The sequence below is a fragment of the Eleutherodactylus coqui genome, chromosome 2 (genome assembly GCF_035609145.1).
Source record: "Eleutherodactylus coqui strain aEleCoq1 chromosome 2, aEleCoq1.hap1, whole genome shotgun sequence".
Taxonomy (NCBI): Eukaryota; Metazoa; Chordata; class Amphibia; order Anura; family Eleutherodactylidae; genus Eleutherodactylus; species Eleutherodactylus coqui.
The window spans coordinates 291,858,432-291,877,032 of record NC_089838.1 but is presented as its reverse complement, the minus strand read 5'-3'; the positions used below and the strand labels follow the sequence as shown (position 1 = coordinate 291,877,032).

General features: G+C 46.5%; 1 protein-coding gene across 1 annotated transcript in view; it reads left to right on the top strand.

Annotated features, from left to right (window-relative positions):
* Positions 1 to 17,401, top strand: part of LOC136610197 (adhesion G protein-coupled receptor E3-like) — a 150,422-nt gene extending 133,021 nt beyond the window's left edge. The window contains exons 15-19 of the mRNA XM_066589439.1: positions 46 to 106; positions 192 to 283; positions 908 to 1,076; positions 1,191 to 1,289; positions 16,898 to 17,401. Of these exons, the coding sequence (XP_066445536.1) occupies positions 46 to 106; positions 192 to 283; positions 908 to 1,076; positions 1,191 to 1,289; positions 16,898 to 16,966 (490 nt within the window). The 3' untranslated portion in view covers positions 16,967 to 17,401. The remainder of the gene's footprint in view (positions 1 to 45; positions 107 to 191; positions 284 to 907; positions 1,077 to 1,190; positions 1,290 to 16,897) is intronic.
* Positions 17,402 to 18,601: the final 1,200 nt, after the last annotated feature.

The window sequence follows — 18,601 nt, the reverse complement described above, 5'->3', positions numbered from 1 at the left end:
AAACGTATGATGACCATTTGTGTTTTTCTTCATTTTTGCCTTTAGTTGCTGGCTCAAAATTGATTATGTCTGGAGTTTCCTTGGTCCAGTCTGCATGTTTATCATTGTGAGTATATAGTATCAGCCTAAACATCCCCTCCTGGTATATCTTGATTACTCACAGTACTTCTTTTTCTCTACGACTTTGTTAGATCAATTTCATTCTCTTGGTCCTCACATTCTGGCTTCTTAGAAAGAAGTTGTCATCTCTAAACTCTAATGTCTCCACTCTAAAACATACCCGGTGAGTCCAAGACGGAAAAAGAAAATCTGGTTGGATGCCAGTCAGAAGTTACTAGTGGGAAAGTTCCGTTTTTGGCTCTAAAAATTATCAAATATATAACTACATATGTAGCAAATCTTAACATTTTAGGCTATCTTCATATCAGCACAGTCAATACTCACACAATTGCGCAATACGCTGTGCAATTCCTTGGGTAAAAGAACACATCTGGAGCTTAGTAGGCTAAATAAAATTGTGACACAGGGGTATCCAGCACCCATTTTAACTGGCCCTATAAGCATGAGCAGTACAGTAATATGTGCAAAAATATGCTTGTGTGAGGCCACCCTAACTGTGGACATCACTGCGCTATACAGTAATGTAGGTTTCAGTGATTCATTCATGGTGACCCCCTAATATAATTTGGATTAAATTTAATGGAACTGAAGTAAATTGGGCAAGGGCATAGCACCGGGGCTTATTCATTAGGGTGGGAAGGCAGAAAAAAAGAGTACTCAGGTCAGGTGGTGTTCGAAGTCCACATGAAATGGGTGTGTGATAGAGATTAGTGACAATTAAGGGTTAATTTTCAGGGTTAAAGTCAGACAATACAGTAGCACAATTTAACCCTTTCCTTTCCTGCAGCTTATTGACGTTCAAGGCCTTTTCCCAGCTCTTCATACTAGGCTGTACATGGATCATTGGCTTTTTTCAGTTCGGATCTGGATCCATTATTGCGTCCTATATCTTCACCATCTGCAACAGTCTCCAAGGAGTGTACCTCTTCATTGTCCATTGTCTACTCAACCACCAGGTCATGTGACTTTCATCACCTGCTATTTCCACTGTCTTTCCAATATGATCACAATCTGCTTCTCTCAATCAGGGATATTGAAAATAACTCTGTTCTTCTTACCTTTACTTCTAGGTTCGGGAAGAGTACAGCAGAGCATACCGCAGGCTTTACTCTAAGCAGCCCATGTCGGAGGCCATGTCTGGTAGTACCATGCCCATGACTATGAAACCGGTAAGTCTTAGTGTTGTCTAACATCTTACATTTGCTGAGGTATAGCATTAGTCTTTTCTAGCTAGATTATCACAGTTACAGAGTCTCCTGCATTAATTTATCCCATAACCTAATGTCCCATAAATTGTGTTCAGCACATCCTATAAGGGTCTTCTTAACAATAAAACCCTAATTATATATTCCAGACTCAAAAATTAGTTTTTCTATTTTTGTGCCTCTTCCCTCCTAATTCAAATAATTACTAAAATACCTTCCATTGTCTGCTTCCATCAAGGTTTCTGGCATTTATTAATTCTATGCTTTTTTTTTAGGTTCTCTAGTTGTGAACTATTGATGGTCTACCCTCAGGATAGCCCATTAATAGTACATTGGAGTTTTGCCACCTGGGGCCCTCGCTGATCGCTGGGCCAATGTAATTGTGCACTGAGCTGATTTCTACAGGAAGCCGACAGCTTCATTCTCACTGCAGTGGCCAGGCTTGGTATTGCAGCCAAAGTTCCCATTGAAGTGAATAGGAGCTCTGCATGTAATACCAAGTCTGACCAATGCAGTTGGAATGGAGCTGCCTGCTTCCTGCAGAAAACAGCTGAGTGTACAGGCGCCCCAATCCAGTGAACAGCTGTTCTGTGGGAGTCCTCGTGGCTGACTCCTGCCAATCTACTATTGGTGGCCTATTCATCAATAACTTACAACTGGATAACTCTATGAAATAGCAATTTAGGAGTAACGTTTTTATAATGCTGTGTAATGCAGTTTTCCTGTTATTACTTCAGAAAATGTATGAATAAATCAAATACTAACTGTTACTATTCTTCTTGTCAATGGGGTATGTGCCTACACCAACACGGTCCAATCAGTGTTGACAATATTCGACTGTGTAGGACACACCCCATTGACAAGGGGGATGGTAACACTCAGTTGTCAAATTATTCATACATTTCCATGAGGGATAACAAAGGAATGTACAAAGCAGGATTCTAACAACAGATGCCCCAGCTTATTTATTTCATGGGGAATAAAAGTATTTACTATACCAGATATTATGGAGAGCTGAAGGGTTCTCTTTAACCCCTTAACACTCCATAACAGCTGTGATCAGCACTCCAGCGGATCACAGCTGTTAACCCTTTAAAAACCCCAATCAGAGTTTGGTGGTCCCAAACGGCCCCTCATGTTGAGCGATAAGATCATGGGGTGCTGTTCAGTTGCCTTGGTATCTGGGACTTTCTGAAAGCGTCCAGGGCTACAATTGCAGATTGCCTGTCAGATATTGGCATAATGTAATACTTTGGTATTGCATCATACTGCAGGAGCGATCAAACAATCGAAAGTTCATGTTCCATATGGGGCCTAAAAAGAAAAAAAAAATCGAAAAAATCAGTTTTAAAATGTTTTATTAATTATTAAAAAAATAAAAGATAACAAAAGTTTTGAAAATAAACCTTTTGCCATATTTATAATCTAACGAAAACTCAAAAACATATTTGGTATCACTGCGTCCACAAAAGTCCAATCTATCAACGTAACACTTCAATTACTAAGGTCAGGAGGGGTGTCGTGTCTACTTAAAGGGGTTGTCCCGCGGCAGCAAGTGGGTCTATACACTTCTGTATGGCCATAATAATGCACTTTGTAATGTACATTGTGCATTAATTATGAGCCATACAGAAGTTATAAAAAGTTTTTCACTTACCTGCTCCGTTGCTGGCGTCCCCGTCTCCATGGTTGCCGTCTAATTTTCGCCGTCTAATGGCCAAATTAGACGCGCTTGCGCAGTCCGGGTCTTCTGGGGGGGGGGGGTTGAAAAAAAAACCCGTTTCGGCGCAGGACAACCCCTTTAAGGAGAGCACCCAAAAAGTATGTGCTGACATCTAGGGGTTGAGTGGGTCTGGGGATGGTATAGTCTCTCCCCAAGGAGAGCACCCAAAAGGGATGTGGGGATACCTAAAAGGTGAGTACCCTGCACGGCAGAAAAAAATAAACAACACCAAACACCAAAAGAAAAAAAATGTAATAAAAAGTGATCAAAAAGTCATACGTACTCCAAAATACAAATAAAAATGACAGTACATCTAGCAAAAAACGAGCCCTCACACAACTATGTTGATGGGAAAATAAAAATTTATGGCTGTCAGAGGATGGCGGAAGAAAGTAATTTTATGATAAGCATAGCAGGCATGTGTGCCTTAGAGTCCTTTTGCTTGGGAATGATGACCCGTTAGTGAATGGCGGCGCAGCAACCTAGAGATCTCTTCTGGCCAGCCGCGTCCCTTCATCGCACACAGGCAGTCATTCATAGATGAATGATTGCTTGTTTACACGGGCCGATCATCCTTTGACTTTTATGTCTGCATTTACTGAACGATGAATGATAAGCAAACAATTATTCATCATTCAGTTATTGGCAGGAATTTCACAGAGGCAGTATCAGTCCAGAGAAAAGATTTAGCAAAACTTACTGCGTGGACCCTCAAACTAATACATTTAAAATATAACTTTTATTCGCAATACTTAAAATAAAGAAGAACACACATACATATATCATATAAGATGAGGAGGACGTATCAGAAAAAAAAATATATATAAATTCTGATCGATGCCACTTATAAGTGGGTGTGGACCATACAAGTGTGGTAGCAAAAAAGTTTTTCTTTGCACTCAACTGTTCTGTAATGATGGTCCTGAGTCAATAAGATGGAGAAAAATTATTGCACAGGTGTCATCCTAATAATAAGGGGTGACCTTGCCAATGCCTGAGCAATAGTATGACCTGATGCCACTTTTTTCAAGGAAATAAAGACCAGCCGGGTGGAATGACAAAAATTTGCACTCAACTATTATGTAATCTTTGTCCTGGGATTTACAGAAAGGTAATTAACGTTGTTGCTCAGGTGTCATCCTAATAGTTAGGGACGACATCACGGAAAACCTGAGTGATGGTAAAGACCCTACGCGTTTCCCCCACAAAAAGTGGGTTCCTCAGGGGTTCAAATAGAACAATTCCAGAAAAAAATTGTAAAACCGGATAATGGCTGTAATAGATAAATACCAGCAAAAGATAATATAGCTGGGTAGTGGCTTCAAAAAAGACAATCTTCAGAAGATAACGTATCTGTTATCCCTCAGCGATAATAAAGAAGATAATTAAAATAAAAATCTACTCTCCTAGGTAATTTGAGACCATAAATATGGTTCCTAGTCAATATAACGCTGTTTTTGTTGCAAAAAAAAGGAGACCAGCTAGGGTTAAATTAGATATAGATATCACAACCAGACGATACTAAAGCTCTAGCCAGAATAGAGTATCCCCACTTGATGCTAATATCATCAGTAAGGAGACAGAAACAAAATAAATAAAGAAAATGAAAAAAACGGCGGCATGTCAGTCCTGGTGGTGGGCTGACAGCATAATGAATGTCTGGATCACTTGGTCTTAAACAGGGATAGATCGTCCAACCTCTCCATGGGAGTGTCACTCTAATAGCCAATCATAGTTCATGATGTCAGCCGTTGTCATGGTAGTTAATTAGCTTCACCACCTACCAATGCTAAATCAAGTATGTGGATCAAATCAGGTGAGAGGTTGTAAAGCTGTCCATCATAAGTATACTGACCTATATGAGCAGATGGCAGAGCAATGTATTTGATCGCTTTAGGAACCGCTGAAAGCTGTCAAAGAGTCTCCATAGTACCGTGACGTCATCGCGCGACAAACACGTGATACAGCCCATTTGTTGCCATAGTGGAGCGGGTGTGACGTCATCGTGTACGACACATCACGTGACCCCGGGGAAGAGGCGTGTATTCTCAGTAGTAGCTGAAAAAAGTGCGTTGCGTCATCACATGCGTCGCCTCACGTGACCCCGGGAAGGAGGCGTGTATGTTTTACTTTAGCTGAAAGGCCAGGGCATGACGTCGCCGCGTTTATCGCAACACGTAACCTCAGAAAAGAGTATACAGCAGCATATATCATCATTCCTGCTACACATGGCTGAAGTATATAGCGGCATATATGATCATTCCTGCTACATATGGCTGAAGTATACAGCGGCATATATGATCATTCCTGCTACACATGGCTGAAGTATACAGCGGAATAAATGATCATTCCTACTACACATGGCTGAAGTATACAGTGGCATATATAATAATTCCTGCTACACATGGCTGAAGTATACAGCGGTATATATGATCATGTCTACTACACATGGCTGAAGTATACAGCGGTATATATGATCATTCCTGCTACACATGGCTGAAGTATACAGCGGTATATATGATCATTCCTGCTACACATGGCTGAAATATACAGCGGTATATATGATCATTCCTGCTACACATGGCTGAAGTACACAGCGGTATATATAATAATTCCTGCTACACATGACGGAAGTATACAGCGGTATATATGATCATTCCTGCTACACATGGCTGAAGTATACAGCGGTATATATGATCATTCCTGCTACACATGGCTGAAGTACACAGCAGTATATATGATCATTCCTGCTACACATGACTGAAGTATACAGCGGTATGTATGATCATTCCTGCTACACATGGCTGAAGTATACAGCGGTATATATGATCATTCCTGCTACACATGGCTGAAGTATACAGCGGTATATATGATCATTCCTGCTACACATGACTGAAGTATACAGCGGTAAATATGATCATTCCTGCTACACATGGCTGAAGTATACAGCAGTATATATGATCATTCCTGCTGCACATAGCTGAAGTATACAGCGGCATATATGATAATTCCTGCTACACACATATAGTTGGTTACAAAGAGAGGATATAGCATATCGTGACAGCTGTGTATTAATTAATCCAAAGGGACGAATTGAAGAAGATGATATGGCATCCAATGATTGGCTCATATAGCATCATAGCAAAAGATGCAATTGGTACAGAGCAGATGTTATGGCCTAGCAATACCCTTAAGCAGTAGCGATGTCACTTACTGCAAACGAGGGGGTATTATTGCAATGTAATGTAGAGGCATCTAATAAAGATATAAATATGTCTACATGTTAGCACATTAGACCAAACTGTAGCCACACTATAAACCAATAATACTAATATGACAGTTAGGATATTGATGTCGAGATAACTTCAGCTGTCAATCTGTGTCCAGGATGTTTTATAAGACCATCATCAAATCCAGATTAGTGGTAAGTAGAAGATGTGAATTCCACATTTCATGATCATTATGCACAGAGATCATAATATATCAAGATTTCAATATATAGAGGAGAGTCGATTATAAATATGGTAAAAAAAAGATAAAGTTATTTGGAGGTGTTTTGCTCCTCTGATGGTGGATTTACTTTCTGTAAATCCCAGGACAAAGATTACATAATAGTTGAGTGCAAATTTTTGTCATTCGACCCGGCTGGTCTTTATTTCCTTGAAAAAAGTGGCATCAGGTCATACTATTGCTCAGGCATTGGCAAGGTCACCCCTTATTATTAGGATGACACCTGTGCAATAATTTTTCTCCATCTTATTGACTCATGACCATCATTACAGAACAGTTGAGTGTAAATAAAAACTTTTTTGCTACCACACTTGATTGGTCCACACTAAAGATGAGCGAACACCAAAATGTTCGGGTTCGCGTTATTCGAAACGAACTTCCCGCGATGTTCGGGTGTTCGTTTCGAATAACGAACCCCATTGAAGTCAATGGGCGACCGGAACATTTTTGTATTTCGCCGATGCTCGCTAAGGTTTTCATGTGTGAAAATCTTGGCAATTCAAGAAAATGATGGGAACGACACAGCAAGTTCTCCTCTGCCACAGCTGTAACAGCTGTGGCAGAGAAGAACGATGTTAGCCCATTGAATTCAATGGAGCCGTCAATACAGCCGACTCCACTGAATGCAATGGGCTGCCAGCGATCGCGGGATGAATTGTCGGAAAGGGGTTAAATATATAAGCCCTTTCCTGCAATTCATCCAGAAATGTGTAAAAATAAAAAATATATATATACTCACCTGGTGCCGACAGACGGAGTTCAGCGCGGCAGGCTGCAGTTCTCCTGAACTGCTCTGAACAGCTGTTAGTAGTATTCAGCAGCCGGGGATTTAAAATCCCCGCCTGCTGAATAAGATGCCTCTGAATGGTCACAGCCTGACCAATCAGAGGCCAGCCCTCACTCACACCCATTCATGAATTCATGTCTGTCGGCACCAGGTGAGTATATATATATTTTTTATTTTTACACATTTCTGGATGAATTGCAGGAAAGGGCTTATATATTTAACCCCTTTCCGACAATTCATCCCGCGATCGCCGGCAGCCCATTGCATTCAGTGGAGTCGGCTGTATTGCCGGTTCCATTGAATTCAATGGGCAAACATCGTTCTTCTCTGTCACAGCTGTTACAGCTGTGGCAGAGAAGAAGGATTTGTCTTCTATATGTTCTCAATGGGGTTGGCGCTGCTGCCGCCGGCCCCATTGAGCCCATGTAGAAATGATTTCTCAGGGAAGAAAGTTAAAGTAACCCGAACATCCGAACATCGTGTGGTGTTCGTTACGAATAACGAACATCCCGAACACCCTAATATTCGCCCGAGCATCAAGCTCGGACGAGTACGTTCGCTCATCTCTAGTCCACACCCACTTATTAGTGGCATCGATCAGAATTTATATTTTTTTTTTTCTGATACATCCTCATTAAAGATGAGCGAACACCAAAATGTTCGGGTTCGCGTTATTCGAAACGAACTTCCCACGATGTTCGGGTGTTCGTTTCGAATAACGAACCCCATTGAAGTCAATGGGCGACCGGAACATTTTTGTATTTCGCCGATGCTCGCTAAGGTTTTCATGTGTGAAAATCTTGGCAATTCAAGAAAATGATGGGAACGACACAGCAACGGATAGGGCAGGCGAGGGGCTACATGTTGGGCTGCATCTCAAGTTCACAGGTCCCACTATTAAGCCACAATAGCGGCAAGAGTGAGACCCCCCCCCCTCCGCACTGTCAGCATAACGATCGTTCTCCTCTGCCACAGCTGTAACAGCTGTGGCAGAGAAGAACGATGTTAGCTAGAGATGAGCGAACGCGTTCGTCCGAGCTTGATATTCGTGCGAATATTAGGGTGTTCGGGATGTTCGTTATTCGTAACGAACACCATGCGGTGTTCTGGTTACTTTCACTTCCTTCCCTGAGACGTTAGCGCGCTTTTCTGGCCAATTGAAAGACAGGGAAGGCATTACAACTTCCCCCTGCAACGTTTAAGCCCTATACCACCCCCCTGCTGTGAGTGGCTGGCGAGATCAGGTGTTCGCCTAATATAAAAGTCGGCCCCTCCCGCGGCTCGCCTCAGATGCGGTGTGAGTTAGATGAGGGACAGTGCTGTTTATACCGGAGCTGCTGTAGGGAAAGAATTGGTAGTTAGTGTAGGCTTCAAGACCCCCCAAAGGTCCTTATTAGGGCCACTGATAGCTGTGTGTTGGCTGCTGTTAGCAGTGGGATTTTTTTTTTTCTCAAAATCGCCTCTGCAGACCGTTGCACCTGGCATTAGGGACAGAAGTGCTGCATAGGCAGGGAGAGTGTTAGGAGTGCGTGTAGCCTTCAAGAACCTCAACGGTCCTTTCTAGGGCCATATTTATCCGTGTGCAGTACTGTCCAGGCTGCTGTTAGCTGTGCTGCATTTTTTGTGGGCTTCTCAAAATCGCCTCTGCAGAGCATTCCACCCTCCATTGATACTGCAGGGAAAGAATTGTATAGGCAGGGCCACAACACAGTTATTATTCATAGAATATACGCAGTGCTGCCTTTTGGTGGGAAAAAACTGAAAACAAATCTATTTGTCCAGCCTCTGTCCGTCCTTACGGGCGGTGGAGACGTGTGAGCTGCGTGAAAAACATTGCTAAATCATACGCACCCAGCTACGCTTTACTGCTGGCTTCGCCATTTGCTTTCCTTAATTGGGAAAAACAATACCTGCTCTGCCAGAGTTATAATAACTCTGCTACCCTCACGTTCTGTGACACATAAGCAGGGACACAGCACAGTTATTAAACTTCTCCTGTTCATAGAATATACGCAGTGCTGCCTTTTGGTGGGAAAAAACTGAAAACAAATCTATTTGTCCAGCCTCTGTCCGTCCTTACGGGCGGTGGAGACGTGTGAGCTGCGTGAAAAACATTGCTAAATCATACGCACCCAGCTACGCTTTACTGCTGGCTTCGCCATTTGCTTTCCTTAATTGGGAAAAAAAATACCTGCTCTGCCAGAGTTATAATAACTCTGCTACCCTCACGTTCTGTGACACATAAGCAGGGACACAGCACAGTTATTAAACTTCTCATGTTCATAGAATATACGCAGTGCTGCCTTTTGGTGGGAAAAAACTGAAAACAAATCTATTTGTCCAGCCTCTGTCCGTCCTTACGGGCTGTGGACACGTGTGAGCTGCGTGAAAAACATTGCTAAATCATACGCACCCAGCTACGCTTTACTGCTGGCTTCGCCATTTGCTTTCCTTAATTGGGAAAAAAAATACCTGCTCTGCCAGAGTTATAATAACTCTGCTACCCTCACGTTCTGTGACACATAAGCAGGGACACAGCACAGTTATTAAACTTAGATAATTCATTCACTAGAGGCAGTGGGGCCTTTCGTTTTCCAAAAAGGGCAAAAATTATATTTGGCCTGCAGTCTTGCGCCAATTTATTTCCTGCCTGTGAAATCAAATCACTGGTAATACAGCATGCTGAGGGGTAGGGGTAGGCCTAGAGGACGTGGACGCGGCCGAGGACGCGGAGGGCCAAGTCAGGGTGTGGGCACAGGCCAAGCTCCTGATCCAGGTGTGTCGCAGCCGACTGCTGCGCGATTAAGAGAGAGGCACGTTTCTGGCGTCCCCACATTCATCGCCCAATTAATGGGTCCACGCGGGAGACGGTTATTAGAAAATGAGCAGTGTGAGCAGGTCCTGTCCTGGATGGCAAAAAGTGCTTCAAGCAACCTATCGTCTACCCGCAGGTCTGCGCCGTCCACTGCTGCCAATCCGAATCCTCTGTCTGCTGCTCCTCCTTCCTCCCAGCCTCCTCACTCCACTACAATAACACCTGCTCAGGAGCGGGAGCACTCCCAGGAACTGTTCTCGGGCCCCTGCTTAGATTGGGCAGCAGCGGTTCCTCTCCCACCAGAGGAGTTTATCGTCACTGATGCCCAACCATTCGAAAGTTCCCGGGGTCCGGGAGAAGAGGCTGGGGACTTCCGCCAACTGTCTCAACAACTTTCTGTGGGTGAGGAGGACGATGACGATCAGACACAGTTGTCTTGCAGTGAGGTAGTAGTAAGGGCAGTAAGTCCCAGGGAGCAGCGCACAGAGGATTCGGAGGAAGAGCAGCAGGACGATGAGGTGACTGACCCCACCTGGTGTGCAACGCTTACTCAGGAGGACAGGTCTTCAGAGGGGGAGTCAAGGGCATCAGCAGGGCAGGTTGCAAGAGGCAGTGCAGTGGCCAGGGGTAGAGGCAGGGCCAGACCGAATAATCCACCAAGTGTTTCCCAAAGCGCCCCCTCGCGCCATGCCACCCTGCGGAGGCCGAGGTGCTCTAAGGTCTAGCAGTTTTTCACAGAGACGCCTGACGACCGACGAACAGTGGTGTGCAACCTTTGTCGCGCAAAGCTCAGCCGGGGAGCCAACACCAACAGCCTCACCACCACCACCATGCGCAGACATATGATGGCCAAGCACCCCGCAAGGTGGGACAAAGGCCGTTCACCGCCTCCGGTTTGCACCCCTGCCTCTCCCCCTGTGCCCCAACCTGCCACTGAGATGCAACCCCCCTCTCAGGACACAGGCACTACCGCCTCATGGCCTGCACCCACACCCTCATCTCCGCTGTCCTCGGCCCCATCCAGCAGTGTAGTTCAGCGCACCGTTCAGCCGTCGCTTGCGCAAGTGTTCGAGCGCAAGCGCAAGTACGCCGCCACGCACCCGCACGCTCAAACGTTAACCGTCCGCATCGCAAAATTCATCAGCCTTGAGATGCTGCCGTATAGGGTTGTGGAAACGGAGTCCTTCAAAAGTATCATGGAGGCGGCGGCCCCGCGCTACTCAGTTCCCAGTCGCCACTACTTTTCCCGATGTGCCGTCCCAGCCCTGCACGACCACGTCTCCCGCAACATTGTGCGCGCCCTCACCAACGCGGTTACTGCCACGGTCCACTTAACTACGGACACGTGGACAAGCACAGGCGGGCAGGGCCACTACATCTCCCTGACGGCACATTGGGTGAATTTAGTGGAGGCTGGGACAGAGTCAGAGCCTGGGACCGCTCACGTCCTACCCACCCCCAGAATTGCGGGCCCCAGCTCGGTGCTGGTATCTGCGGAGGTGTATGCTTCCTCCACTAAAGCACCCTCCTCCTCCTCCTCCTCCTCTGTCTCACAATCAAGATGTGTTAGCAGCAGCATGTCGCCAGCAGTCGGTGTCGCGCGGTGTGGCAGCACAGCGGTGGGCAAGCGTCAGCAGGCCGTGCTGAAACTACTCAGCTTAGGCGATAAGAGGCACACGGCCCACGAACTGCTGCAGGGTCTGACACAGCAGACCGACCGCTGGCTTGCGCCGCTGAGCCTCCAACCGGGCATGGTCGTGTGTGACAACGGCCGTAACCTGGTGGCGGCTCTGCAGCTCGGCAGCCTCACGCACGTGCCATGCCTGGCCCACGTCTTTAATTTGGTGGTTCAGCGCTTTCTGAAAAGCTACCCACGCTTGTCAGACCTGCTCGTAAAGGCGCGCCGGCTCTGCGCACATTTCCGCAAGTCCCACACGGACGCTGCCACCCTGCGCACCCTGCAACATCACTTTAAGCTGCCAGTGCACCGACTGCTGTGCGACGTGCCCACACGGTGGAACTCTACGCTCCACATGTTGGCCAGGCTCTATGAACAACGGAGAGCTATAGTCGAATACCAACTCCAACATGGGCGGCGCAGTGGGAGTCAGCCTCCTCAATTCCTTTCAGAAGAGTGGGCCTGGTTGGCAGACATCTGCCATGTCCTTGGTAATTTTGAGGAGTCTACCCAGGTGGTGAGCGGCGATGCTACAATCATTAGCGTCACCATTCCTCTGCTATGCATCTTGAGAAATTCCCTGCAAACCATAAAGGCAGCTGCTTTGCGCTCGGAAACGGGGGCGGGGGAAGACAGTATGCCGCTGGATAGTCAGGGCACCCTCCTGTCTATTTCTCAGCGCGTACAGGAGGAGGAGGAGGAGCATGAGGAGGATGAGGAGGAGGGGGAAGAGACAGCTTGGGCCGCTGCTGACGGTACACCGGCTGATTGCCTGTCATCCTTTCAGCGTGTATGGCCTGAGGAGGAGGAGGAGGAGGATCCTGAAAGTGATCTTCCTAGTGAGGACAGCCATGTGTTGCGTACTGGTACCCTGGCACACATGGCTGACTTCATGTTAGGATGCCTTTCTCGTGACCCTCGCGTTGCACGCATTCTGGCCACGACGGATTACTGGGTGTACACACTGCTCGATCCACGGTATAAGGAGAACCTGCCCACTCTGATTCCCGAAGAGGAAAGGGGTTCGAGAGTGTTGCTATACCACAGTACCCTTGCGGACAAGCTGATGGTAAAATTCCCAGCCGACAGCGCTAGTGGCAGAAGGCGCAGTACCGAGGGCAAGGTAGCAGGGGATGTGCGTAGATCGAGCAGCATGTACATCCCAGGCAGTGCAACAGTCTTTAAGGGCCTGGCCAGCTTTATGGCTCCCCACCAAGACTGTGTCACCGCTCCCCAGTCACGGCTGAGTCGGCGGGAGCACTGTAAAAGGATGGTGAGGGAGTACGTAGCGGATCGCACGACCATCCTTGGTGACGCCTCTGCCCCCTACAACTACTGGGTGTCGAAGCTGGACATGTGGCCTGAACTAGCGCTGTATGCCCTGGAGGTGCTTGCTTGTCCTGCGGCTAGCGTCCTGTCGGAGAGGGTGCTTAGTGCGGCTGGGGGAATCATCACAGATAAGCGTAGCCGCTTGTCAACCGACAGTGCCGACAGGCTAACACTCATCAAGATGAACAAAGGCTGGATTTCCCCAGACTTCTGTTCTCCACCAGCGGACAGCAGCGATACGTAAGCAATACGTAGGCTGCACCCGCGGATGGAAGCTACGTTCTCTCTCACCATCCAAAACGGGGACATTTCTGCTTCATCAATCTGTGTCTAATATTCCTCCTCCTCCTCCTCCTGCTCCTCCTCCTGAAACCTCACGTAATCACGCTGAACGGGCAATTTTTCTTAGGGCCACAAGGCTCACTCAAATAATTTTTCAGAACAATTTTTATAAGTTTCAATGCGCTTAAAAGCATTGGAACTTTAACTTGAACCAATTTTTCGTTACACTGGGCTGCCTCCAGGCCTAGTTACCACTTAAGCCACATTAACCAAAGCGATTAATGGGTTTCACCTGCCCTCTTGGCTGGCCATGGCCAATTTTTGGGATGTACATTAGTACTGTTGATACAGCAATTTTTGTGGGCCCTCGCCTACAGTGTAATCAAATTAATTTTTAGCCCACCTGCATTACAGCTGACGTTACCTCAGCTGTGTTGGGCAATGCAATGGGATATTTTTATGTACAGCCGGTGGGTTCCAGGGAGCCACCCATGTTGTAGGTGCACACTGAGTTTTTAATACATCTGTACACTTCTAAAGAACCCGTCTGACTGGGGCATGCAGTGTGGGCCGAAGCCCACCTGTATTACGCACGACATTACTACCTCAGCTGTGTTGGGCAATGCAATGGGATATTTCTATGTAACGCCGGTGGCTTCCTGGCACCCACCCAGGCAGTGGGTCCACAGGGAGTTTAACCTACATGTGTCCACTTGTAAAGAACCCCAGTCAGACTGGGGCATGCAGTGTGGGCCGAAGCCCACCTGTATTACGCACGACATTACTACCTCAGCTGTGTTGGGCAATGCAATGGGATATTTTTATGTACCGCCGGTGGGTTCCAGGGAGCCACCCATGCTGTAGGTGCACACTGAGTTTTTAATACATCTGTACACTTCTAAAGAACCCCAGTCTGACTGGGGCATGCAGTGTGGGCCGAAGCCCACCTGTATTACGCACGACATTACTACCTCAGCTGTGTTGGGCAATGCAATGGGATATTTCTATGTAACGCCGGTGGCTTCCTGGCACCCACCCAGGCAGTGGGTCCACAGGGAGTTTAACCTACATGTGTCCACTTGTAAAGAACCCCAGTCTGACTGGGGCATGCAGTGTGGGCCGAAACCCACCTGCATTAACCCTTTCCAGTCCACTGTGTGACCTTTGAAGACATTAGGGTTTAAGGCTGTACAGCTCCGTTGTTGGTAGACGTCCGTCGGGGTTCTCTTACTGTATATTGCCAGCCTCTCTGCTGTCGGAGCCTATCCTACGTGTCAGCTCCTGCAGTACTGGCTTTAGCCAGCATATAGCGCCGTTGTATAACAGCAGAAAAAGAGTAAGCCCCCTAGGAAAACCATATACAAATTGGATTGGAAAGGGTTAAGCACAACATTACTACCTCAGCTGTGTTGGGCAATGCAATGGGATATTTCTATGTACCGCCGGTGGCTTCCTGGCACCCACCCATGCTGTAGGTGCACACGGACTTTTTACTACATCTGTACACTTATAAAGAACCCCAGTCAGACTGGGGCATGCAGTGTGGGCCGAAGCCCACCTGCATTAAGCACGACATTACTACCTCAGCTGTGTTGGGCAATGCAATGGGATATTTCTGTGTACCGCCGGTGGGTTCCAGGGAGCCACCCATGCTGTGGGTCGACAGGGACTTCACAATAGGGAGTTGTACCTGCCTGTGTCTATGAATTAAAAAGCCCGGTCTGACTGGGGCATGCAGACACCTTGACAGAATGAATAGTGTGTGGCACATAGGTTCCCCATTGCTATGCCCACGTGTGCAGCTCCTGATGGCGGTGGCACAGGATTCTATTTCTCATTGCTTCTGTACAGCATTGTGGGCTATCGCTCCGCCACTTTTAAAGAGGGTCGCTGCCTAGCCGTGCCAACCTCTGCAGTGTGTGCCTGCGGTTCCTCCTCATGGCAGAAGCAATTCTAAATAGACATGAGCGTGGTGAGGCATGAGGGCAGCTGAAGGCTGCCCAGGGACACTTTGGTGTGCGCTGTGGGGGGGGGAGGGGGGGCGGTTGGGCAGCATGTAACCCAGGAGAAGTGTCAGTGGAGTGTCATGCAGGCAGTGATTGTGCTTTGTTGGAGGTAGTGTGGTGCTTAGCAAAGGTATGCCATGCTAATGAGCGCTTTTCAGAAGTAAAAGTTGTTGGGAGGGGGGGGGGCCCACTCTTGCCGCTATTGTGGCTTAATAGTGGGACCTGTGAACTTAGGATGCAGCCCAACATGTAGCCCCTCGCCTGCCCTATCCGTCACTGTGTCATTCCCATCACTTTCCTGAATTGCCCAGATTTTCACACATGAAAACCTTAGCGAGCATCGGCGAAATACAAAAATGTTCTGGTCGCCCATTGACTTCAATGGGGTTCGTTGTTCGAAACGAACCCTCGAGCATCACGGGAAGTTCGTTACGAATAACGAACACCCGAACATTTTGGTGTTCGCTCATCTCTAATGTTAGCCCATTGAATTCAATGGAGCCGTCAATACAGCCGACTCCACTGAAAGCAATGGGCTGCCGGCGATCGCGGGATGAATTGTCGGAAAGGGGTTAAATATATAAGCCCTTCCCTGCAATTCATCCAGAAATGTGTAAAAATAAAAAATATATATATACTCACCTGGTGCCGGCAGACGGAGTTCAGCGCGGCAGGCTGCAGTTCTCCTGAACTGCTCTGAACAGCTGTGAGTAGTATTTAGCAGCCGGGGATTTAAAATCCCCGCCTGCTGAATAAGATGCCTCTGATTGGTCACAGCCTGACCAATCAGAGGCCAGCCCTCACTCACACCCATTCATGAATTCAGGATTTGTCTTCTATATGTTCTCAATGGGGTTGGCGCTGCCGCCGGCCCCATTGAGCGCATATAGAAAAGATTTCTCAGGGAAGAAAGTTAAAGTAACCTGAACATCCGAACATCGTGTGGTGTTCGTTACGAATAACGAACATCCCGAACACCCTAATATTCGCCCGAGCATCAAGCTCGGACGAGTACGTTCGCTCATCTCTAGTCCTCATCTTATATGATATATGTATGTGTGTTTGTTCTTCTTTATTTTAAGTATTGTGAATAAAAGTTATATTTTAAATTTATTAGTTTGAGGGTCCACGCAGTAAGTTTTTCAGTTATTGGCAGAGTTTACACTGAAAAGATCTTATTCAGTTTGCACAATCCACAAAACTGCATAATAAGCGTTCCATGTGAAAGGGCCCGTATTCTGAAACATACTTTAAAAATCCAATCAAAACGGAGCTTGGAGTCACAAGGCCTCACCGTGCCCAGCTCGTTTGACTGACGGGTCTCTCCCTGTTTGTGTCTATTTTGGATATAAGCCACTAGCCTATAATATATTTTACATTATTACATATACATTGCTGTAGTTACCCAGATTACCCAGTAATGTATTGTGACACTTTCACAGAGTCAAGTCTCAGAGTCCTCAAAAGAAGAGCCTACGTGCAGCTGGGAGAAGAACAAATTACGAGAATGAATAGACTTAACCTGCTTGCACCATACACATGAAAACTACAGTATCAAGTCCTCAGAGCTCGGAATGAACAATATGAAGACATTAGGGCACCCAGAACAAATTACCACCTTAACAGAGAAGAGAACAAAGTTGTATTCATCTCAACTGGCATTATGTTGAAGACAGTGAAGCTGTGTCAAAAGTGGGTCTACCAGAGGAAATGATTCAGCAGATCATCCTCCATCTGTACAGAACATGCACACATTAACTTTTACTTGCATTATATTCTTTGTAGATATCTTTTGTACACACATATCATCAATAAAGTCCAAATGGTTATTTTTAAATCACTTCTAAATGAAGTTGTCTTCTGCTGGACCTTTGGGTTCCTAGGATCCACTGGAGGATCATCTGCTACATGATGGGTTATTCCAACACTGCAGTCACACTATTAGTCTATGCAAATCGAATGTAAATTGCTGTAGATCCATACCATAAACTTGTGAAAACTTCTAATAAAGTTGCAGTCTACATATTCTATTTATGTTGTATGCAAATGTATATTGCAATCAAAACTACAGTGGACCTGTAGAAAGTCTGCTGTTTTCATAGCGATACAGAATCTTCACTGGTATGTTGAGTCACTAATTCTGAAAGTGAGAGTATTCTGTCTTCTGCTCCTAGTGGAGAGAAACTGGTCTGGTAAGGCCTCCTTCCCACGAACGGATTTACGCCGCGTAAATCCGCGGCAAAAATCCGCTGCGTTGCCCCATGCTATTAGGTTCTATTGAACCTAATAGCACAATGCTCACGATGCGTAATTCCACCGCGGAATTACGCACCGTGAAATCTCCTGTCCTCACCCGCAGCATGTTCTATTTGCTGCGGGTGTACGCGCTGACGGCTTCCATTGCAGTCAATGGAAGCCGTCCGTTCATACTATCTCCCGCTGCAACCAGCGGAAGATAGCGTGAAAAAACGCTTCCCCGCCTACCACCGCGCGTCATATGACGCGGCCGGCGCGTCATATGACGCGGCCGGGGCGTCACGTGACATGGCCGGCCGCGTCATGTGACGCGGTGGGCGTGTCACATGACGCGACGGCGGTGGGCGGGGAAGCGTCTTCACGCTATCTTCCGCTGGTAAGTATGGGGTCTCTGGGGGGCGCCGTGACGGGCTTCACTGCGGAATATTACGCGGCGGAGCCCGTCACGCTCGTGGGAAAGAGGCCTAACACTAATAAAATACAGTAGATGGGAGTTACAGAAAATACTGAGAGTACTTTTTACCTTTTTCAGCCCAGCACCCCCTTTAGGTATTGGGATGAGGGCCAGCACCCCCCAAGCCTTACTAGTTTAAACTCAGTCAAAGTTTACCTTGTTTACAAAGTTAAAAGTACAAATTATAACAACAAATACTTTTTTTGGAAAGTTTTATAGTGTTTAACAGATTAGCATTAATTGGGAAACATGTCTCTAAAAATTACCAAAGAAGTATTTTAGTCAGCTACATTTTAGCTGCTAAAATGTAGGTGCTCAATATTTAAAACAGGTTAATTGTCGATGCAAAAAGAAATGGGTTTTATTGCAGAAGATAATTTTTGGGGGGAAGCAAGTAATAATACTATCTTTAATTATCATTCAATAGAAACGTACA